Source organism: Oryctolagus cuniculus, chromosome 13 (genome assembly GCF_051225735.1).
Source record: "Oryctolagus cuniculus isolate XC-2025 breed Fujian yellow rabbit chromosome 13, ASM5122573v1, whole genome shotgun sequence".
In the NCBI taxonomy this organism is placed as follows: Eukaryota; Metazoa; Chordata; class Mammalia; order Lagomorpha; family Leporidae; genus Oryctolagus; species Oryctolagus cuniculus.
The window spans coordinates 60,315,556-60,340,393 of record NC_142879.1 but is presented as its reverse complement, the minus strand read 5'-3'; the positions used below and the strand labels follow the sequence as shown (position 1 = coordinate 60,340,393).

At 39.8% G+C, this 24,838-nt stretch overlaps 1 protein-coding gene across 8 annotated transcripts in view; it reads left to right on the top strand.

Annotated features, from left to right (window-relative positions):
• RYR2 (ryanodine receptor 2) overlaps positions 1–24,838 on the top strand; it is a 772,754-nt gene that overhangs the window by 455,629 nt on the left and 292,287 nt on the right. For all 8 annotated transcript variants that reach the window (NM_001082757.1, XM_089311247.1, XM_089311246.1 and 5 more), the window contains 2 exon segments: positions 1,544–1,648; positions 8,322–8,425. In NM_001082757.1, the coding sequence (NP_001076226.1) occupies positions 1,544–1,648; positions 8,322–8,425 (209 nt within the window).

Sequence of the window (24,838 nt, the reverse complement as noted above, 5' to 3'; positions counted from 1 at the left end):
TTTTTTTTTTTTTTTTTTTTTTTGGACAGGCAGAGTGGGCAGTGAGAGAGAGAGACAGAGAGAAAGGTCTTCCTTTGCCATTGGTTCACCCTCCAATGGCCGCCGTGGCCGGCGCGCTACAGCCGGCGCACTGCGGCCGGCATATTGCGCTGATCAGATGGCAGGAGCCAGGTGCTTCTCCTGGTCTCCCATGCGGGTACAGGGCCCAAGCACTTGGGCCATCCTCCACTGCACTTCCTGGCCACAGCGGAGAGCTGGCCTGGAAGAGGGGCAACCGGGATAGAATCTGGTGCCCCGACTGGAACTAGAACCCGGTGTGCCAGCGCCGCAAGGCAGAGGATTAGCCTAGTGAGCTGCGGCGCCGTCCCCTATTCTACTTTTTTAAAAGGACTTGTCCCAACCCAGTAAGTTGGTCATGTAATGCACAAACGTGTACAACCTGAAGTTTTGAAAACACTATTCTGATTGTCCTTAAAATTTTATTTAATGGAATCCTGGGGTTGTCAATAAGTTGAACATTTTTATATTTTGATGGTGAAACAACTTCAATGAAGTTGCTTAGATATTTATCAGTTTTCAAAAATCCGAGGCTTATTTCTATAGTCTGAAGCTACCAGGCTATAAAACCTTCAGTTGTTTAACAATCAGTTATTTAGCTCATACTGCTTGTTTCTTTGTGTTGCCTGTTTATATTACATAGTTAAAATAAACATGTAAGCATTATTGATGGCTAACATTCAGGTTGTATTGGTCATTGATGAAAGATGGCAAGGCCTGAATAGTGGTACTTCAGTTCAGTAGGAAACATTGGTAAGATAGAAATCAGCAATTGGCTTATGCAGTGGTAGCACATGGAGGATTACCTACCATTAAGATAACCTCTACTGTTCCTGGGAACGTAAGTCGTGACAGCCTGCTCCCCATGGAAATGCTACCTCATCAGCAGACTTCATATTTGTTTGCCTGCACTGTTTGTTGAGGGACTACTTGTTGTCTCAAGATATAAACAACCAGCTCTGCACCTTGTAAACCATTTTGTGTCCCTTCCTTTTAATGCTAATATATAAAGATTAGTGTCTTTGTGGCTTATATTTTGAAGTCACTAAAAGTAACGGTACAGGTAAGGAAAAACATAAATCCTTCAATCAGACATTTACAGGCTCCAAGAGCCAAGGGATCATAATTAGACGCTGAAATGCCTCAATCCTGCCCTATGGATACTGGCCAGGGTGTGTAAGAATCTCTGAAGTGATTTCTCTTTTTAAATGATGCACACTTTGCTAATTGTCCTATATCCTTCAACATTTTCCACTTGTCCTTAGTAACACTCCATTGACTTTGTTAAAGCATTTACTTGGAAACTTAAGTTGTCAAAAAAGTGCCAAAATTATCTATAAAATGTCATGAAATGATTATATTATTCTATTTCAGTGGTTTATGAGATAGTTTTTAGTTTATTTGGATTCATAGTGAAGATAGTTGGTGCCACATATATTGCATTTGTTTCTGATGTGTGTTTTCTTTTTCTGTTTTTAAATTTTAGATTGTGTTGCCTCCTCACCTAGAAAGGATAAGAGAAAAACTTGCAGAGAATATCCATGAACTTTGGGTTATGAATAAAATTGAGCTCGGCTGGCAGTATGGTCCGGTACATAGTTTTGAAATTTGTTTCCAGATTCTGTTAATACATCTTCCTGAAAACATAAATTTCTCTTCCTCATCTTGTTACGGTGACATCAATCAGTCAGATTGATTTTTCTTCTCTACACATTAGTTTTTATGCAGCTTTTCTTCACTAGAGTGACTGACATTATTGGCTGAGCCATTGAAGGATGGCTTAGTTGCCTAGACAATTGAAGAGGTATCAGTCTTTAGGCTGAAAGTTGCATTTTTAAATCATGGTTAACGTAGACATTGATTTACAAGCTAATTTTTACAATAAATCAGTGAAACTACAAGTGAAGTCTAAGTGAAAAGAAGCAAGTCAGGTTACTTTTCTCTGTAATTCTGTTAGTCTTAATCGTATGTAGCAGCAGCAGACCTCTGAGCAAAAGTTCACAGTTTCACTGATAGAAGACAGGCTGAGAAATAATAAGTTTTCCAGTGATTAATTGCTAAATATTTTAGTTGACAATTTGTCAATAAAACTTACATAGAAAAAACAGCAGTCTATATATTCTGGCTACATCATATACTCATTTTAGGCAGGACAATGGTAATGTTTTTATTTCTGTAATATTATTATTCTAAGTATCCCTAGAAGCTGTGATAACTTTCTTATACCTGATTGAATATAGAAATTAATGTATTCACCCAAGTTGTAGGTTATTGCATTGAGCTCTGAATAAAGAACATTTATTATTCATATTTGTAGTAAAACCACATGATAATCCACACTGCTTGAATTTGATACACATGCAGAGAGTGGAATACTATTCAGCCTTAAAACAGAATAAAATCCTGTCATTTGCACCAAAACTGATGGGACTAGAGAAAATCGTGTTAAATGAAGTCAGACACAGAAAAACAAGTGTTAAATGTTTCCCCTCATATGTGGAGCCTTAAAAAAAACTCAACCTGAACACAGAATATTGATTACTAGAAGCTGGGAGGAGTGGGTGGGAGAGAGGAAATTTGGACAAAAATGTATAGAGGAAGCTGGGTGTGGTTCATTAATTGCAACAAATGCACTAATATGAGATGTAATTTTAAACAGTGATGGATAGTACTTTGCATTCTCATATACATGCTCACATCCTGATTAGTAGGTTTCATTATGATTTCAGCACACTGGGTTATGTGTTGTTATTTCAGTTTTTCTGGTACTGGGAGCTGGAGTTTGTGCCTAGGCAAAGTCAGTGGCTGGTAAGTAGCAGCCAAGGACTGGATTTTCAGGCTTGTGGTTCAGCACTCTTGCAGTCTATAAACTTGCTGACGCATAGCCAGAAAAGAGGTTCCTTTCATTAACTAAATAATGGTTAGACGTTTGTCACATCAGCAAGAGCTTAGTACTGATGTAGTTTTATGCTGCATCCTTTGACTCTTAAAAGTTGAGGGCATGTATATGTGCTAAATAAGACTAACATCTCAATGAAAATTAGGAGGAGGAAAGATGTGTGAATGTGTACATAGTCCATTGCCAGAAAAATTATAGACAAAATTAATCACGTGTTTTAAGATGAGAAAAGAAAAATGATGCTAAGAAGATTTAAAAAATGTATGTAAGAAAACAATCAACCAACCACCAAACCCCATATTGTAACACCAACTGTTTTACTTGTATTGTGCTCAATTAAGATGATCTCCACTACAAACACCTAAGAATCACCTAAATGATTAGGTCTTGCAGAAAAATCTGTTTTGTTTCTTCTTTAAAGTCTGGGAAACGTATGAGGTGTCATTATTATCTATTCCTCCGGTTAAATTCAGCTCAGTCTAATATCGTATATTCTATCCCTGCTATGTTCAGAGAACTCCAAGGGTCCGGGGCTGTGGCATATTGGGTAAAGCTGCCACCTTCAGCCCTAGCATCCCAAATGGGTGCTGATTTGAGTCCCTGCTGCTTGACTTCCAATCCAGCTCCCTGCTAATACACCTGGGAAAACAGCAGAAGATGGTCCAAGTGCCTGGGCCCCTGCACCCATGCTGGGGACCCGGAAGAAGCTCCTGGCTTCAGTCTGGCCCAGTCCTGGATGTTGTAACCATTTGGAGAGTGAGCCAGCAGATAGACGCCTTCTCTGTCTTTGCTTCTGCCTCTCCCTCTCTGTAACTATACCTTTCAAATAAATAAATGAATAAATTAAAAAAAAAAAAACTCTGAGTTTCCAGATACTGAAAGAGAATACAGAGAATACAGAACCCCCAGGCTGTCCAGGCTACAGTGGCCTGAAGGTGTCCTTTGTGTAGTCTGAGAATTGAAGCAACAATGGCCTGTATGTTCCTCCAGGGGAGAGGCTGAGCCCTGGGCCTGCTTGTGGCACCTGCACCTTTTCTAGTGCAAGGAAAGTGCTTAATAAATATTTGCTGATGAAATGAAGCCGTTGTTTTCTCAAGGCCCCTCTGGGCAAGCACAGCTCCAGATTCCGATATCAGCAGGTCAGAAACTGGGGAGGGTCGCAAAGTGACTAGTGAGGAGATTTCACATCATTCTTCACTTAATATATGACTTGCATCCTGCTGCTTTTTGAGGATTTCCCTAGAATTCCTTTTAGATGAGTAGCTAACAATCATTGACTGTATGGTCTCCATTCGCCAACACTAGGGTATGTTCCTAGTTAATTTCATGAATTTGTCAGCATTTTTCTTGAAAATTTGTTTATTTGAAAGTCAGAGAGAGAGGAAGATTGAGAGCGATCTTCCATCTGGTTCACTCCCCAAATGGCTACAATGGCTAGGGCTGGGCCAGACCAAAGCCAGGAGCTAGGAGCTTCATCTTGTGCCGGGGCCTGAGCACTTGAGCCATCTTCTGCTGCTCTCTAGGTACGTTAGCAGGAAGTTGGAACAGAAGTGGAGCAGCTGGAACTTGAACCAGTAACCCATATAGGTGCTGTAGATAGCAGCTTAACTGACTATGCCACAGCACTGGCACTGATTTTGAAATAAAGTTTTAAAGTATTCCAGTGCATTTTTCTCTGGAGTAATTTACTATTAGCTGTCTAGCATGTTTGTTGTTTTTCAAATAAGTTATGGTTTCTTTGGTATATATAAGTGTATTTTAAAAAGTTAATGGAGGGGCCAGCGCCATGGCTCACTTGGCTAATCCTCCGCCTGTGGCACCGGCATCCCATGTTGGCGCCAGGTTCTAGTCCCGGCTGCTCCTCTTCCAGTCCAGCTCTCCGCTGTGGGCTGGGAAGGCAGTGGAGGATGGCCCAAGTGCTAGGGTGCCTGCACCCACATGGGAGACCAGGAGGAAGCACCTGGCTCCTGCCTATGTGGCCGCATACTCACCTCTACGCCCCTGCACCACAGCACCTTTTTTCAGTACTACTACTCAGGAGAGGGTAAATACTAGGTCTGATGTATGAGGGATGAGTTCAAGGTGGCTCCCAATCAGAGAGCAGGACCATAAGACAGGCAAAAGAATCAGCAGAGGTGGAAGAACAGGACTTGCTTAGCAGAGCCTTGCATGAGGACTGAAAAAAAGGTGCTGTGGTGCAAGGGCATAGAGGTGAGTATGTGGCCACATAGGCAGGAATGCTGTTTAGGAGGGAGGTGATATGTTTCTGTGTATGAATTAGGTTGTATGGAAGAGCAGTGAGCCTGAGGCAGGGGCAAGGTAGGGAGGGGGTGCAGGTGCCACAGGTAAGAAGTCATGAGATTCTTATGTTTTAAGATTTGTTTGTTTATTTTAAAGTCAGAGTTGTATAGGGAGAGGGATAGACAGAGATCTTTAAACCACTTGTTCACTCCCCAGATGGCCACAATGGCCAGGGCTGAGCCAGCCCAAAGCCAGGAGCCTAGAGCCTCAAGCAGGTGAGTGGCAGGGGCCCAAACATTTGGGCCATTAGCAGGGGGATAGATCAGAAGTGGAACAGCGGAAACAGGAACTGGTCCATATGGAATGCTGGCATTTCAGGCGGCAGCTTTACTTGCTACAGCTTTACTTGCTACATTTACTTGCTGGCCCAGGAGGTCTTAAGTTTTGCAGCTCTGTGCCTAACAGTGCAGATGGAGAGACACCATTACAGAAAATATTTCTACCTTCAAGTTGTGGGGAGCAACTCGGACTAGACTAAGTTACTGGAATTAAGACTTATTCTATGCATCTGCTCTCCCACAATATGGCGCTGGGAGAGAAGAAAACAGCTTCTACACAGCTGCCTCCAGTTCAGCCAATAAACTGTAGGACTTGCTCCTGATTGGAGGAGAGCAGCGTACTCGGCGTGCGGGCAGCCGAGTTGGGATTGGTGGAAGAGGACTATATAGGAGGAGAGAGACGGCATGCACCAGGAACATCTAAGGGGAACACCTGTGCAGCCCCCGAGAGAGCCGGCCGGCGGTGTGCCGCTCCCCTGCGGAAGTGGGGAATGTGGCAGGGGGAACCGCCCTTCCACGGAGGTGGAAGGGACAGTAGCCACCCCGGGAAGAACCAGCAGCAAACCCGGGGAGGGCCGAGCAGATGAAAGAACAGCACAGGGTCCTGTGTCGTTCCTCCATGAAGAGGGGGAGCGACATAATGGTGCCGTGACTCGGATATGAAGCCTAGGCAGGGTTTAGTGTCGTTCCTCCACGAAGAGGGGGAGCGACACAAGTATGGGATATGGTAGAAGAGGAAAGGAAATCAAACAGATTTCTGGCTTTAGTTTGGTGCTTTTTGAGGATCGTGCTGATAGTTTTTTTCCCCCCACTATGGTACAGGGAATACAGGAGAGGTAGAGATACATAAATGAGGAGAAAATGCATTCACTTTTAAGTTTAGAATTCAGGGTTAGAGATTTAGAATTTAGAGTTAAATTTTGTAACTCTTTTTCATTTGTATAGTTATACATTTAAATAAATCTTTGTAACACATAGTTTTGTTTAAATTATGTTAGTTAAGTTTGCCAGAAAGAAAGGGATAAATAGGATATTTTTAGGATTCTCACTCATGTCCGCATACTTCTTGTGGCTGTTATAGAACCTGGTAATTATTCCCATGGAGTCATTTGTTTTGCAGCAGCATATGCCTTCATGTAGATGTGACTGTGGAAGCAATGCCTATGTAATTTAGGCCTCCAAGAAGATTAAAAATGTAACTACAAATTCAAGGACAGAGAACATCTTTCTCATTAATTTACTCCTAAAATCTTGAACGTAGGTTAGTGTGGTTGCTGATGCGTTTAGCCTTCCATATTTGTGGGTTCTGCATCTACAAATTCAGCCAACTGCCCATCAAAAATATTCAAAACAAAATGCATTTGTAAAGAGGATGGACAGGCCGGCGCCGCAGTTCAATAGGCTAATCCTCCGCCTTGCGGTGCCGACATACCGGGTTCTAGTTCCGGTCGGGGCACCAGATTCTGTCCCGGTTGCCCCTCTTCCAGGCCAGCTCTCTGCTGTGGCCCGGGAGCGCAGTGGAGGATGGCTCAACTGCTTGGGCCCTGCACCCCATGGGAGACCAAGAGAAGCACCTGGCTCCTGCCATCGGATCAGCGCGGTGCGCCGGCCACAGTGTGCCGGCCGCGGCGGCCATTGGAGGGTGAACCAACGGCAAAGGAAGACCTTTCTCTCTGTCTCTCTCTCTCACTGTCCACTCTGCCTGTCAAAAAAAATAAAATAAAAAAAAAAAGATGGACAGAGTTCTTTTTTCTCATCTGTATTCCCTAAAAATACAGCGCAATGACAATCTACATAGCAGTGACATTGTGTTTGGAATTATAATACAGAAATGATTAGAGTGTATGGGAGGGTTTACAAAGGCTATATGCAATCTCCACATCATTTTCTACTAGAGACATGAGCATCCGTGGAGTTTTGTATCTCTAGGAGGTTTTGTAACCAATCTACTCTAGATACTTTTGGACAATTTTATATACTTTGAAGGGCTAATGTGGAAAAATATTTGATTTATGCTAACTGACTTTGTTAAAATAGTGGAATGATTTGTGACAGCAAGAGGTAACTCATAGAGGATGCGTTTGTATCAGTCACTCATGTCATTAATGTCTTTAATTAGTTTGGCACAAAACAAAAATGAATACAAATTAATACTAAAATGTTACCATAGCTTTTTATACAAAACTCATTTCAGTTCATAAAACACTTAGTGAATGTCCATGACTTGCCACACATGTTGTAGGTGTTTGGAGTATGTAAGAAACAGAACCAAAAACAACAAAATACAAAAGAAACCGAAATCCTTGCTTCTTTGAACTTACCATCTAGTTAGAGGTGGAAGACAATAATCACATAAAAAAATAATCACATAAAAATGACAGTCTGTGAGAAGGTGGTAAGGATTAGGGGCAAAAAAAGGGAGGGTGGGGAGACTAGCATATTAAGAAGGTAGTGTGAACCTCATTGAGGAAGTGAGATTTGCATGAATGCTGGAAGGAGCTAAGTGAGCCAACATGTTGTTGTCCATGGCAGAAGGCTAAGGAAGCTGAGGCAGTGCCAAATAGATGCCAACAGGGAACACAGAGAGTGACAGCCTTTCCCACTGACCTCCACTGTCAGCTGTGCTGGAAGTCACAGGAGCAGCTCTACTGGGGCTATGATCTGGGTTTTCCCTCTGATTTTCTACCTCTACCTTCCTACCTCCATGTTTGACCACAAGGTTGACTTAGCATTGTTAGTGTCTGACATGGGAGACTATTAAATGCCAATTTGCTGTCTTGTTTCAGGTTAGAGATGACAATAAGAGACAACACCCGTGTCTGGTGGAGTTCTCCAAGTTGCCTGAACAGGAACGCAATTATAATTTACAGATGTCACTTGAGACCTTGAAGTAAGTGTCTTCACATTTTCTACTTGACAACTTGCCTTACCTGAAAAAAACAAACAAACAAACAAACAAACAAAAAAAGAGATTGATGTTATACTTAAATTCAGTTGGGATTTATTTTAATTCCACTGGAACTTTCCATAACGCATAAGTAGACTGGATCAGAATTTATTTGGAATTAGATTTTGACACTATTGTGTCTACATCTGCATTTTCCAAAAGGTATCCTCCTGGAGTTTGTGGGTATTACAGAATGTTACTGTTCTGTGATTCAATATAATATTACTCAGGATGTGAGCCAGAGAGCAGGGACCAGGGTCAATCATAATTATTACTGGCTTGTCATACAATAAGTGAAGATGTTAAATGTTGGGTCCAGCGTTGTGGCATAGTGGGTTAAGCTGCTGCCTTTAGTGCTAGCATCCCTTATAAACACTGATTCAAGTCCTGGCAGGTCCACTTCCAACACCGCTCCTTGCTAATATACTGGGCAATAGCAGTGGAGGATGACCTAAGTGCTTGGGTCCGTGCACTCACATGGGAGACCTGGAGTAAACTCCTGGCTCCTGGCTTTTGACCATTTAAGAAGTGTTCGAACAGATGGAGGATCTCTCCCTATCTCTCTACCCCTCTCTCTGTAACTCTACCTTTCAAATAAATACATCTTTAAAAATATTGAAAATCAGTAATTTTAAAAATATGCATTAAATGTTTAGGAAGGTTTATACCGATTTCAGGGAGCTATTTGATATTTGTCACATCTACTAAATAAAATGTAGACTCATCTCTTATATGTCCTCATTTTGAAAATTCACTTTATCTAATAGTTTTATCAGAGAATCATGATTTAATGGATATTAAATGAAAATTAGATCTTTACCAACAATATTTTGAGAAGCACTGATCTAATACATTTATATGATGATGAATTAAAACAGTTAAATAAGTTTGTTAGTTTGTTTTGATGGCTTTTTCAGAACTTTAATATGTTACTGTATACTGTGAATCTCTAAAATGATCCCTGTTAAATATAAGAGTGGGAATAAGAGAGGGAGGAGATGTACAATTTGGGACATGCTCAATCAGACTTGATTCCAATACAATCCCATCAAGGTGGCATGTACCAATGCCATCTCACTAGTCCAAGTGATTGATTTTAGTTCACAATTGATCATAATGATAGGTCTAAGAGTCAAAGGGATCACACAAACAAGACTAGTGTCTGCTTATACTAACTGATAGAATCAAAAAGGGAGAGAATGGCCCAACATGGGAAGCGGGATACACAGCAGACTCATAGAATGGCAGATGGCCTAAACAGCACTCTAGCCTCAGACTCAGCCCTTAAGGCATTCGGATCCAGCTGAAAAGCCCATGAGAGTATTTTAGGCATGGAAAGCCAAGACACTCTGGCAAAAACAAACAAACAACTAAGTGAAAGATCTCTGCGAGTGAGATTGAGATCCCAGTGGAAAGAACGGGGCCATCAAAGAAGGAGGTACCTTTCTCTGAAGGGAGGAGAGAACTTCCACTTTGACTATGACCTTGTCGGAATAAGATCAAAGTCGGCAAACTCAAAAGGCTTCCATAGCCTTGGCAACTCATGACTAGAGCCTAGGGAGATTACTGACACCATAAACAAGAGTGTCAAATTGTTAAGTCAACAACAGGAGTCACTGTGTACTTACTCCTCATGTAGGATCTCTGTCCTTAATGTGTTGTCCAGTGTGAAGTAATGCTATAACTAGTACTGAAACAGTATTTTACACTTTATGTTCTGTGTGGGTGCAAACTGATGAAATCTTTACTTAATATATACTAAATTGATATTCTGTATATAAAGATAATTGAAAATGAAACTTGACGTGAATGGAATGGGAGAGGGAGCGGTAGATGGGAGGGTTGCGGGTGGGAGGGAAGTTATGGGGGGAAAAAGCCATTGTAATCCATAAGCTGTACTTTGAAAATTTATGTTTACTAAATAAAAGTTAAAAAAAATAAAATGAAGAAATCTGTGTTTTTACCAAAGTTATTTAACCATTGCACTCTTTCTTAGGAAATGGCTCTGGGGACCATTTCATCTGAACAACATACTTTGAAAAAAGTTAATGTAGGCTATTTTGTATTATCTTGTAAAGGGACATTTGCTTCTCAGTGATTTTTTTGTTGGCTGATTTCTTGAATTTACCCCTTACCTTTGCAGATGGAATGATGGGACTAACACAGAATAAAGGAAGGAATATATTTTCAAATTTTAATATAGAAAAGTTCAGAAAATATTTTTGAAGGCCTGTAACTTTGTCCCTTTTGCAATCTTGAAGTCTTATATTTTTCTTCCCTCCCTCCCTTCATTTGAATGTCAGAGTTACAGAGATAAAGTGAGAGAGAGAGAGATCTTCCATCCACTGGTTCACTCCCCAGATGGCTGCAATGGCCAGGACTAGGCTGAAGCCAGATGCTTCTTCTGGGACTCCCATGTGGGTGGCAGGTGTCCAATCTTTGCTGCTTTTCCAGTCTATTACCAGGGAGCTGCATGGGAAACCGAGCAGCTGGGACACAAACAGGGGCCTGCATCACAGCTGGCAGCTCTAACCACTATGCAACAATGCAACCTCCCCTCTCTTCCCACCTCTCATGTCTTATATAACTGAATTTTTCCAAATAGGTCACCTATGCTAATACAGTTTTATAGTAGCTATGAAACAATACCTTTGTCCTTTTGGTTTGTCTTAGTTTTGTTAAAAGTAAGGAGTTGTTTCCATCAAATCCAGATCATCAAACTTAAGAACTGTTTCAGATTTTAGTATTTGAATGCAGTTATATATTCTTGAAGATGGAGATTAATTATTATAGAAGTAAATAAAAGAAGCAGAGAGTGAGTTTAAGTTTTACTAATAACTTAAAGAAAGAAGTAGTACATACAAATCAAGTAAATTGAGAACCTCTTTAAGGTAGAAAATGATGAGATTTGCTTGTAATGAATAATGCAAAATTATTGCCATGGCCAAGGTACTTGTACAAGGGTACTTCAACAGGTCTAGGAGAGAATGGAATGAAAAGATGTATATTTTGTTGCAAAAATATTGAAATCCATGCAGTGGATATTCCACAAACTTTTTCAAAACCCTCCATGTGCATGGAATATCCCATCGACATAAACTTATCACTTAATTCCATTTTCCACAAACTTTTTGAAATGCCTTTATATTCAGTGTCTCATCTTTCTTTGTGACTGTGAGGCTTGTATATATGGCTTACTAATTCACAGTGCTCATTATTTTCCCATTGTTTACAACCAGGTCACGATTTAACATAGTGCAGTTAAATTTGCAGCGCATTCCACATCATTGTAGTGATTGATAGGGATGCCAGCTACTGCGAAGTGCATTCCCTGGAGTTTAGAAATCTCCTATTTGCATTTACTATGTTGAGTCTTAGACTTCTGCATGTAATCCAGTCTTGTTCCTTACAGCTACTTGTGGTTTGTTTGACTAATCATCAAACTCTGTGTATCCTGTGATGAATGCTAATGATTCTTTCTATGAGCTAATTCATAACATTTCTTTGTTGATATTTCTTATAGCTAAGTAGTATATATTTAAATGGTTTTAGGATGAACTGATGCCATCTATTTCTTCAAAAGCCAAATCAGAAGGGAAAAGCACACCTTACTCAAAATTCAAACTTTGTTCAATTCCAGTAGTTTAGAGGAAGCACAGTATATTCTTTCTCTGTTTCCTTTGTTCTCTAATTTTCTTGGCAGGTAAAAGCCCAGCCTCTGGGGATGAATAGTCTAGTAAAGCAATTTTACTGCATGACTCAGCTTTTCTAACCTTAGATTTCTTTCCCCTTGGTAAAATGGGGATCAAAATGTATCTACTTCATAGAAATAAGGAGGAGGAAAATGGTAGAATATTGATAAAGTCTGTTGTACCATGTGTCTGAGAGAGGGAGTATGTATATAGTCTTTAATTTTTAAAGTGTGTGTTTGTTTTTATTTGTTTGGGGGAGGGTAGAAGAGAGAGAGAGAGACAGAGAACTCCCATTCGCTGGTCATCTGATTCATGCCCTGCATGAACCTGCAATGGTCAGGTCTTGGCCAGGCTGAAGCTGGGGCCAAGGAACCCAGTCTGGGTCTCCTACATAGAAGGCAGAGACCCAGCTACTTGAGCCATTACCTATACCTAGCAAGGTCTGCAATGACAGGAGTTGGAAGTAGAAGGGGAGCCAGAACTCAAACCCAGGGACTCCAATGTGGACTGCAGGCATCACAAGGGGCATTTTACATACTACACCAAATGCCCACCCCTGTTTATTTTATGATATATTATGGCAGAAATTGACATCTTTATCATTTAAATCCTGAGAGTTGCCAAATAACAGATAAACAAATTATATTGCATTATCTCTCATTTCTGGTTGAGTGGTGATTTAATAAGAATGAATTTTTGATGCATTTTCTGTGATTTTCCAACATGTAAATTATTGTCAAAGTCACCTTACTTTAGACTTGGATTATCATTTGTGAATTGCACAGTACTGCACAATTCTGACACCCTGTTTAAAAACAGTGCAGCTTGTTAAAGCATGCCTGCCACATGTCACCAAATGTGCCAGTGTTACTAAAGTTTTCATTTCTGGTTGGATTTTCAGTCCATACAATGTTTTTCAAATTCCAGATAATAATTTCTGCATAAATCATGTTTTAGAAATTCATGTTATGATATTTATTCATTGTGAGATGTACTTACATACAATGTTTATAAATTAACAAAATTATAGTGAAAATTCAATGAAATTATTTTTGCCAAATATTTTTTCCTTTATTTTTAGAAAATATTTTATGCATTTATTTATTTTTTTATTTTTTAGAAATGTATCTAATGGTATGTGTGGTGAGGACTACTTTATTTATTTATTTATTTTGACAGGCAGAGTTAGACGGTGAGAAAGAGAGAAGAGAGAAAGGTCTTCCTTTCCGTTGGTTCACCCCCCCCCCCAAATGGCTGCTATGGCCTGCACGCTGCGCCAATCCGAAGCCAGGAGCCAGGTGCTTCCTCCTGGTCTCCCATGCGAAGGAAGGGCCCAAGGACCTGGGCCATCCTCCACTGCCTTCCCTGGCCACAGCAGAGAGCTGGACTGGAAGAAGAGCAACCTGGACAGAATCTGGTGCCCCAACCAGGACTAGAACCCAGGGTGCTGGTGCCACAGGTGGAGGATTAGCCTAATGAGCCGTGGCACCGGCCTATTTTATGCATTTATTTAACAGGTATTCAAAACTTGATGGGAAATGTACACAAAAAATTATCAAGGATTTTGGGCCGGCGCCGCGGCTCACTAGGTTAATCCTCCACCTGCGGCACCAGCACCCTGGGTTCTAGTCCTGGTCGGGACGCCAGATTCTGTCTCGGTTGCTCCTCTTCCAGTCCAACTCTCTGCTGTGGCACAGGAGTGCAGTGGAGGATGGCCCAGGTCCTTGGGCCCTGCACCCACATGGGAGACCAGGAGGAAGCACCTGGCTCCTGGCTTCGGATTGGCGCAGCGCACTGGCCACAACGTGCCGGCTGTAGAGGCCACTTGGGGGGTGAACCAACAGTAAAAGGAAGACCTTTCTCTCTGTCTTTCTCTTTCTCTCTCACTGTCTAACTCTGCCTGTCAAAAAGAAAAAAAAGTAAAATTATCAAGGATTTCAAAGTTCTTTTGTACTAAAATAAACTTTTCTATTTTTGGATGTACTCTTACATGGTGGAAGAGTAGGGAAGAGGATTAAGATCATAGGAACAGTGAGTATAACACTTGGATAGAATCCCATATCCTCATGAGGGTGTGCAGGACCTGAAGGATTTGACATCTCCTATTTCTCAGCATGTCTTATATCCCTGTTCTGCTTGTTTCTTGTGTTCTAGCCCCCATGGTCTCTTTCCTCCAATGAGTGAAACTTTTTACTGCCTCACCTGCTCTGTTTCTTTTGTTTAGAAAGGTCTTTGGCTCACTCTTTGATAGATTATTCCATACATATCCCTCAAGTATTATTTCTTATTCCTCTATCGTAATCTCCCAGCCAATGGTTCCTCCTCTCTTGTAATACCTTATAGAATTTTTATAACCTCCCCAATATTGCTTTCTGAAGTTATTTGATATTTATTTTTTCAACTACATGGTGATGAATGAAGACAGGGACTTTGATTTTCTTTAAGATTTAATTTTTCAGGACATTGTTAGGTTCCCAAGAAAATTGAAAATACAGAGACATCCTAAATACTCTGGCCCCATGTGTATAGCTGCCCTCATTATTAATATCTGCCACAAGATAGGTAAAACATGATTTGTTTTAACTCAACACTGTACTCATATACCTAGCCTTAACATAGTATCCAATACTGGACATTTTCTCAGATACCAAGGTGCTTGAATATTGAAAAGGTACCTCAAGTTTCTGATTTTTTTTTTATCTTTTCCAATCGCATGCTTCTTTCAGTTTTCCTCTCTTATGGCATCAAGTGCCCCTGCACACAGAACACAGACCAGATGTCTAGGTGTTATCTGTGATGTTTCCTTTTCCCCTACCCATGATTTTCTTTTTTAAAAAAAGCTCATCAATTTTTATTTTTGTAAGGGAGGGAGAGATAGAGGGATGGAGGCAGGAAGGGAAAGAGGAAAAGAAGGAGGAAAGGAAAGAGGGGAAAAAGAGAGAGGGGGAGAGAGCGAGAGAAAGACAGAGAGAGAGACAGACAGAAAGATCTTCCATCTACTGATTCACTCCCCTAAATTCCTGCAACAGCTAGGGATGGGCCAGGCCAAAATCAGGAACCAGGAAATCAGTCTGGGTCCCCCATGTGAGAGACAAGAATCCAACTACTTAAGCCATCACTTGAAACCTTTTAGGATATGAATTAACGGTAAGTTGAAATTGGAAACAGAGCTGGAACTCAAACCTAGGGACATACATATGGAGTGTGGGTATTCAAGTGGAATGTTAACTGCTGCATAGCAGGTTAAGATACTGCCTTGGCTTCTTGCTTTCTTGATTGTCTTTTTAAAGCTTTTATTTAATGAATGCAAATTTCATAGGTACAATTTTAGGAATATAGTGGTTCTTCCCCCCACCCAAATGCCCACCCTCCCACCCCCATCCCATCCCACCTACTGCTCCCTCTTCCATGCCATTCTTCATTAAGTTTCATTTTAATTAACTTGATATACAGAAGACCCACTCTGTACAAAGTAAATATTTCAAAAGTTTGCACCCACACACATACACACACAATGAATAAAGTACTGTTTGAGAACAAGTTTTGCAGTTAATTCTCATAGTACAGCTCATTAAGGACAGAGGTCCTACATGTGGAGTAAGTGTACAGTGACTTCTATTGTTAATTCAGCAATTAACACTCTGATTTATGATGTCAGTGGTCACCTGAGGCTCTTGCCATGAGCTGCTAAGGCTTTGAAAGCCTTCTGTGACCACAAACCCCATCAGTATTTAGACAAGGCCATAAGCAAAGTGGAAGTTCTCTCTCCTTCCTTCAGATAAAAGGAACTGTTCTTTGATGTCCCCTTCTTTCCACTGGGGTTTCACTTACAGAGATTCTTCATGTAGGATATAGGATATTATTTGCCACAGTATCTTGGCTTCCCATGTCCAAAATGCTCTCATGGGCTTTTCAGCCAGAACTGAATGCTCTAAGGATTGATTCTGAGGTCAGAGTGTTACTTAAAGCGATTGTGATTCTATGAGTCTACTGTGTGGGCTGCTTCCCATGTTGGACATTCCCTGTTTTAAATTCTATTATTATTACCAGGTACTTAATGCCATTTATCTGAACTATTTAATACTTAATCCTATCTATATGTTCACTTTAACATTTAATATGATCATTTTAACCATTAAGATGGCATTTTTTTTTTTTTGACAGGCAGAGTGGACAGTGAGACAGAGAGACAGAAAGGTCTTCCTTTTGCCTGCCGTTGGTTCACCCTCCAATGGCCGCCCCAGCCGGTGCACTGCGGCCAGCACATCACGCTGATCTGAAGGCAGGAGCCAGGCGCTTCTCCTGGTCTCCCATGGGGTGCAGGGTGCAAGCACTTGGGCCATCCTCCACTGCTCTCCCGGGCCATAGCAGAGAGCTGTCCTGGAAGTGGGGCAACCGGGACAGAATCCAGCGCCTTGACCGGGACTAGAACCCGATGTGCTGGCGCCGCAAGGTGGAGGATTAGCCTAGTGAGCCACGGCGCCGGCCAAGATGGCATTTTTAATACCAATTTTAATGGGATTTAGAGTCCCATGACAAGTTTTTATACTGTACCCTTAGAAGTAAGTCCATAGGACTATATGCAGCACTATAGAGCTATACAGTTACAAACTTTCTCCTTGCTCTTTTATTCCCCCTCTTTATTTGTTACTGAGATCTAATTTCAATGGACTTTATATACATGATTAACTCTGTTAAGTAAAGAGTTCATATAATATGAAGAAGAGAGAAAATTTAAAAATAAAAATAGAAAATTGTTCCTCAACAGTCAAGATGAGGGCTATTCAAGTTATTGCCTCTCAAAGTGTCAATTTCATTTCTACAGCTTTCGTTTTAGGTGTGCTATTAGTTCTCACAGATCAGGGAGAACATATGGTATTTGACACTTTGGGACTGGCTTATTTCATCAAGTATAAAGTTTTCCAGATTGATCCATTTTGTTGCAAATGACCAGATTTCTTTTTACTGCTGTGTAATATTCCATAGTGTACATATCCCACAATTTCTTTATCTAGCTTTTGGTTGAAGGGCATTTAGAGTCCCATGACAAGTTTTTAAACTGTACCTTTAGATGGCCTTTGTTTCATGTGCATTTAGGTTGATTCCATCTCTTAGCTATTGTGAATTGAGCTGCAATAAACTTGGAGGTGCATACAGCTCTCTTATTTACTGATTTCATTTCTCTTGGGTAAATTCTCAGGAGTGGGATGGTTGGGTCATATGGTAGGTCTATATTCAGATTTTTGAGGTATCTCCATATTGTCTTCCATAGTGGCTTTACCAGTTTACATTCCCACCAGCAGTGGATTAGGGTACTTTTTTCCCCACATCCTCACCAGCATTTGGTGTTTCTTGATTTCTGTATGAGAACCATTCTAACTGGGTTGAGGTGAAATCCCATTGTGGTTTTGATTTGCATTTCCCTGACAGCTAGTAATCCTGAACATATTTTCATGTGTCTGTTGGCCATTTGGATTTCCTCTTTTGAAGAATGTCTATTTAGGTCCTTGGCCCAATTCTTAAGTGGGTTGTTTATTTTGCTGTTGTAGAATTTCTTTTTTTTTTTATCCATGCCTAAAATACGCTCATGGGCTTTTCAGCTGGATCTACATGCCTTAAGGGCTGATTCTGAGGCCAGAGTGCTGTTTAGGACATCTGCCATTCTATGAGTCTGCTGTGTATCCCGCTTCCCATGTTGTATCATTCTCTCCCTTTTTTATTCTATCAGTTAATATTTATAGACACTAGTCTTGTTTATGTGATCCCTTTGGCTCTTAGTCCTATCATTATGATCAATTGTGAATAGAAATTGATCACTTGGACTAGTGAGATGGCATTGGTACATGCACCTTGATGGGATTGAATTGGAATCCCCTGGTATGTTTCTAACTCTACTGTTTGGGGCAAGTCAGCTTGAACATGTCCCGAATTGCACATCTCTTCCCTCTCTTATTCCCACTCTTATATTTACCAGCAATCACTTTTTAGTTAAGTTTCAACACTTAAGAATAACTGTGTATTGATTACAGTATTGAACCAAAAGTATTAAGTAGAACAAACATAAAAAATTCTAAGAGGGATAACATATTAATTTGTTCATCAACAGTCAGGCAAGGGCTAATCAAGTCAATGTTTCTCATAGTGTTCATTTCACTTTAACAGATTTCCTTTTTGGTGCTCGGTTAGTTGTCACCAATCAGGGAGAACATATGGTATTTGTCCCTTTGGGATTGGCTTATTTCACTCAGCATAATGTTTTCCAAATTCCTAACAGGGATCACTTTTCAGTTAAAATTTAAACACCTAAGAATAATTGTGTGTTAATTACAGAGTTCAACCAATGGTACTAAAACAAAAAAAAAAATACTAACATGGATAAAGTATTGCATTGTACATCAACAGTCAGGACAAGAGCTGATCAAGTCACTGTTTCTCATAGTGTCCATTTCACTTCAACAGGTTTCCCCTTTGGTGCTCAGTTAGTTGTCGCCAATCAGGGAGAACATATGATATTTGTCCCTTTGGGACTGGCTTAATAAACTCAGCGTGATGTTTTCAAAATTCCTCCATCTTGTTGCAAATGACTGGCTTTCATTGTTTTTGACTGCTGTATAGTATTCTCTAGAGTACATGTCCCATAATTTCTTTATCCAGTCTACTGTTGATGGGCATTTGGGTTGGTTCCAGGTCTTAGCTATTGTGAATTGAGCTGCAATAAACATTAATGTGCAGACAGCTTTTTTGTTTACCAATTTAATTTCCTTTGGGTAAATTCCAAGGAGTGGGATGGCTGGGTTGAATGGTAGGGTTATCTTCAGGTTTCTGAGGAATCTCCAGACTGACTTCCATAGTGGCTTAACCAGTTTGCATTCCCACCAACAGTGGGTTAGTGTCCCTTTTTCCCCACATCCTCTCCAGCATCTATTGTTGGTAGATTTCTGAATGTGAGCCATTCTAACCGGGGTGAGGTGGAACCTCATTGTGGTTTTGATTTGCATTTCCCTGAGTGCTAGTGATCTTGAACATTTTTTCATGCGCCTGTTGTCCATTTGGATTTCCTCTTTTGAAAAATGTCTATTGAGGTCCTTGTCCCATCTCTTCAGTGGGTTGTTTGTTTTGATCTTGTGGAGTTTCTTGATTTCTTTGTAGATTCTGGTTATCAACCCTTTATCTGTTGCATAGTTTGCAAATATTTTTTCCCATTCTGTCGATTGTCTCTTCACTTTCCTGACTGGTTCTTTTGCAGTACAGAAACTTCTCAATTTGATGCAATCCCAAATGTTAATTTTGGCTTTGACTGCCTGTGCTTCTGGGGTATTTTCCAAGAAGTCTTTGCCAGTACCTATATCTTTCAGTGTTTCTCCAATGCTCTCTAATAATTTGATGGTGTCGGGTCATAGATTTAAGTCTTTAATCCATGTTGAGTGAATTTTTGTGTAAGGTGAAAGGTAGGGGTCTTGCTTCATGATTCTGCACGTAGAGATCCAATTTTCCCAGCACCATTTATTGAATGGACTGTCCTTACTCCAGGAATTGGTTTTGGATCCTTGATCAAATATGAGTTGGCTGTAGATGTTTGAATTGATTTCTGGTGTTTCAATTCTGTTCCATTGGTCTATCCATCTGTTTCTGTACCAGTACCATGCTGTTTTGATTACAACTGCCCTGTAGTATGTCCTGAAATCTGGTATTGTGATGCCTCCAGCTTTGTTTTTGTTGTACAAGATGGCTTTAGCTATTCGAGGTCTCCTGTGTCTCCATATGAATTTAAGCATCATTTTTTCCAGATCTGAGAAGAAGGTCTTCAGTATTTTGATTGGTATTGCATTGAATGTATAAATTGCTTTTGGGAAATGGACATTTTGATGATATTGATTCTTCCAATCCATGAGCATGGAAGATTTTTCCATTTCTTGGTATCCTCTTCTATTTCTTTCTTTAAGGTTTTGTAATTTTCATCGTAGAGATCTTTAAGGTCCTTAGTTAAGTTTATTCCAAGGTATTTGATTGTTTTTGTGGCTATTGTGAATGGGATTGATCTTAGCAGTTCTTCCTCAGCCGTGTCATTGCCTGTGTATACAAAGGCTGTTGATTTTTGTGCATTGATTTTATATCCTGTTACTTTGCCAAACTCTTCTATGAGTTCCAATAGTCTCTTATTAGAGTTCTTTGGATCCCCTAAATAAAGAATCATGTCATCTGCAAAGAGGGATAGTTTGAGTTCTTCCTTCCCAATTTATATCCCTTTAATTTCTTTTTCTTGCCTAATAACTCTGGCTAAAACTTCCAGAACTATATTGAATAGCAGTGGTGAGAGTGGGCATCCCTGTCTGGTACCAGATCTCAGTGGAAATGCTTCCAACTTTTCCCCATTCAATAGGATGTTGGCTGTGGGTTTTTCATCAATTGCTTTGATTGTATTAAGGAATGTTCCTTCCATACCCAGTTTGCTTAGAGTTTTCATCATGAAAGGGTGTTGTATTTTATCAAATGCTTTCTCAGCATCTATTGAGATAATCATATGTTTTTTCTTCTGCAGCCTGTGAATGTGGTGTATCACATTGATTGTTTTGCACACACTGAACCATCCCTGCATACCAGGGAGAAATCCCACTTGGTCTGGGTGGATGATCTTTCTGATGTGTTGTTGCATTCTATTGGCAAGGATTTTATTGAGGATTTTTGCATCTATGTTCATCAGGGATATTGGTCTGTAATTCTCTTTCAATGCTGCATCTTTTTCTGGCTTAGGAGTTAAGGTGATGCTGGCTTCATAGAATTTGGGAGGATTCCCTCTTTTTCGATTGTTCTGAATAGTTTGAGAAGAATTGGAGTCAGTTCTTCTTTAAATGTCTGGTAGAATTCAGCAGTGAATCCATCTGGTCCTGGGCTTTTCTTTGTTGGTAGGGCTTTTATTACTGTTTCAATTTCTGTCTCAGTTATGGGTCTGTTTAGGTATTCTATGTCTTCCTGGTTCAATTTAGGTAGGTTGCATGAGTCCATGAATCTATCCATTTCTGATAGGTTTCCCTGTTTTTGGCATACAGGTCCTTGTAGTAATTTCTGATGATTCCTTTTATTTCTGTGGTGTCTGTTGTTACATTTCCTTTTTCATCTCTGATTTTGTTGATTTGGGTCTTTTCTCTTCTTTTTTTCGTTAGTTGGGCCAATGGGGTGTCAATTTTGTTTATGTTTTCAAAAAACCAGCTCCTCATTTGACTGATTTTTTGTAATTTTTTTTGGATTCAATCCTGTTGATTTCTTCTCTGATTTTAATTATTTCTCTTCTCCTACTAGATTTGAGTCTGGTTTGCTGTAGGTTTTCTAGATCCTTGAGGTGAATTGAAAGCTCATCTATTTTGTGTCTTTCCAATTTCTTGATGTAGGTCCCTATTGATATAAACTTTCCTCTTAATACTGCTTTTGCTGCGTCCCATAAGTTTTGGTATGTTGTGCTGTTATCCTCATTTACTTCCAGAAAATTTTTGATTTCTCTTTTGATTTCTTCTATGACCCATTGTTCATTCAGGAGCATGTTGTTCAATCTCCATGTGTTTGCATATGCTCTAGGGATTCCTGAGTTGCTAATTTCCAACTTCATTCCTTTATGGTCTAAGAAGCTGCATGGTATGATTCTAATTCTTTTGAATTTGCTGAGACTTGCTTTATGGCCTAGTATGTGGTCAATCCTAGAGAAGGTTCCATGTACTGCTGAGAAGAATGTAAATGCTTTCTGTGTAGGATGAAAAGTTCTGTAGATATCTGTTAGGTCCATTTGGGCTATAGTGTCGTTTAAATCTACTGTATCCTTGTTGATCTTCTGTCCTGTTGATCTGTCTATTTCTGAGAGTGGAGTATTGAAGTCCCCCAGTACTGTTGTATTGGGGTCTAAGTCTCCCTTTAAGTCCTTTAACAAATCTTTTAAATAAACCGGTGCCCTGTAATTAGGTGCATATACATTTATAATAGTTACATCTTCTTGTTGAATTGATCCCATAATCATTATATAGTGCCCCTCTTTGTCTCTCCTAACAGTTTTTGTGGTAAAGTTTATGTTGTCCAATACTAAGATGGCTACGCCCGCTCTTTTTTCATTTCTGTTGGCATGGTATATCTTTTTCCAGCCTTTACCTTTCAGTCTGTATGGATCTTTGTTGGAAAGATGTGTTTCTTGTAAGCAGCAAATAGATGGGTTTTGTTCCTTAACCCAGTCAGCCAATCTGTGTCTTTTAACTGGACAGTTCAGGCCATTCATATTCAATGTGACTATTGATAAGTAGTAACTTTGCCCTGCCATTTGCCAAAGATATTTTCTAATATATGTTTTGACCTTCCTGTGATCTTTTGCTGTGAGGTTTCCTGTATTTACCTTCTTTCATATTGATGACCGTGTTTCTGTGTTTCTGTGTATAACACATCTTTAAGCATCTTTTGCAGGGCTGGACGAGTGGCAACAAATTCTTTCAATTTCTGTTTGCTGTGAAAGGTCTTTATTTCATCTTCATTCACGAATGAGAGCTTAGCAGGATATAATATTCTGGGCTGGCAGTTTTTCTCTCTTAGTACCTGGACTATATCTCGCCATTCCCTCCTAGCTTGTAAGGTTTCTGATGAGAAGTAAGCTCTGAGTCTGATTGGAGATCCTCTGAGAGTAATCTGACGTTTCTCTCTTGCACATTTTAGGATCTTTTCTTTATGTTTCACTGCATTGAGTTTAATTACAACGTGACGTGGTGAGGATCTCTTTTGGTCATGTTTATTAGGGGTTCTATGAGTTTCCTGTACTAGGATGTCTCTGTCCTTCTCCAAACCTGGGAAATTTTCTGCTAGTATCTCACTAAAAAGGCCTTCTAATCCTTTCTCCCTCTCCATGCCTTCAGGAACTCCTAGAACCCAAATGTTGTTTTTTTCAATAGTATCCTGTAGATTCCTGACAATATTTTTTAGATTTCTAATTTCCTCTTCTTTTCTTTGGTCTGACTGTATCCTTTCCTGTTCTCTGTCTTCTAAGTCTGATATTCTCTCTTCTGCTTCACCCATTCTGTTTTTAAGGCTCTCTAATGTGTTTGTCATTTGATCAATTGAATTCTTCATTTCATTATGATTTCTTGTCACTATCACAGTTTCATATTCTACTAGTTGTTTCATTTCATTTTGATTCCTCCTTAATATTTCATTTTCACGAGAGAGATTTTCTATCTTGTCCATTAAGGATTTCTGTAGTTCAAGAATTTGTTTTTGAGAACTTCTTAATGTTCTTATCAATTTTTTGAGATCCACTTCTTGCATTTCTTCTGTCTCATCATCTTCATAATCTTGAATTGGGGTGCCTATTTCATTTGGGGGCGTCATAGTGTCTTCCTTGTTCTTGTTACCTTGGTTTCTGTGTTTGTTGTTTGGCATATTGGAGATATTCTTTTGTTTCTTCTCATTACACTGTGACTCTAGATTAAGTGGACTGTCTGTTTTTGATGGATCCTTAGAGGCTGTGATGGGTGTGGCCAGAGAGCTCTGTTTGGTTCTTCAGGGTTAAGGGTGTGCCAAAAGTGACTCATCCAGATTGTTCTCCTGCTTGCTCACTCTCTCTCCGTTGTGGAATTTCTTGATCTCTTTATAGATTCTGGTTATTAATCCTTTATCAGTTGTGTAGATTGCAAATAATTTCTCCCATTCTGTCAGTTGCCTCTTCACTTTCCTGACTTTCTTTTGCCATACAGAAACTTCTTAATTTGAAATAATCCCATTTGTTACCTCTGGGTTCTTTTCCAAGAATTCTTTGTCTGTGCCAATATGTTGCACTGTTTCCCCAGTGTTCTCAGTTTTATGATATCAGTTCATAGATTTAGGTTTAATTCAAGTTTATTGGTTTTAGCTCCTTGGTCAAATATAAATTGGTTGTAGAGGTATGGATTGATTTCTGGGGTTTCTGTTCTGTTCCATTTGTCTCTCCATCTGTTTTTGTACCAGTACCAGGCTGTTTTGATTATAACTGCCTTGTAATATGTCTTGAAATCTGGTATTGTGATGCCTCTGGTTTTGTTTTTGTTGTACAAGATTGCTTTAGCTAATTGAGGTTTCCTCAATTTTCAGCATCATTTTTTCCAGATCTGAGAAGAATGTCTTTGGTATTTTGATTGGTATTGCGTTGAATCCAAAAACTGCTTTTGGAAGAATGGACATTTTGATGATACTGATTCTTCCAATCCATTAGCATGGAACATTTTTGAATTTTTTGTATCTCATTTTATTTCTTTCTTTAATGTTTTGTAACTTGCATTGTAGACATCTTTGATATGCTTGGTTAAAATTATTCCAAGGTATTTGATTGTTTTTGTAGCTATTATGAATAAAATTGTTCTTAGAAATTGTTTCTAAGCCATGGCATTGTCTATATATACAAAGGCTGTTGATTTTTGTGTATTGACTTTATATCCTGATTTTCTATTAGTTCCAATAGTCTCATAGTGGAGTCTTTTGGATCCCCTAAATATAGAAGCATGTCATCTGCAAATAGGTATAGTTTGACTTCCTCCTTCCCAATTTGTATCCCTTTGATTTCTTTTTCTTGCCTAATTGCTCTGGCTAAAACTCCCAGTACTATATTGAATAGCAGTGGTGAGAGTGGGCATCCCTGTCTGGTACCGGATATCAGTGGGAATGCTTC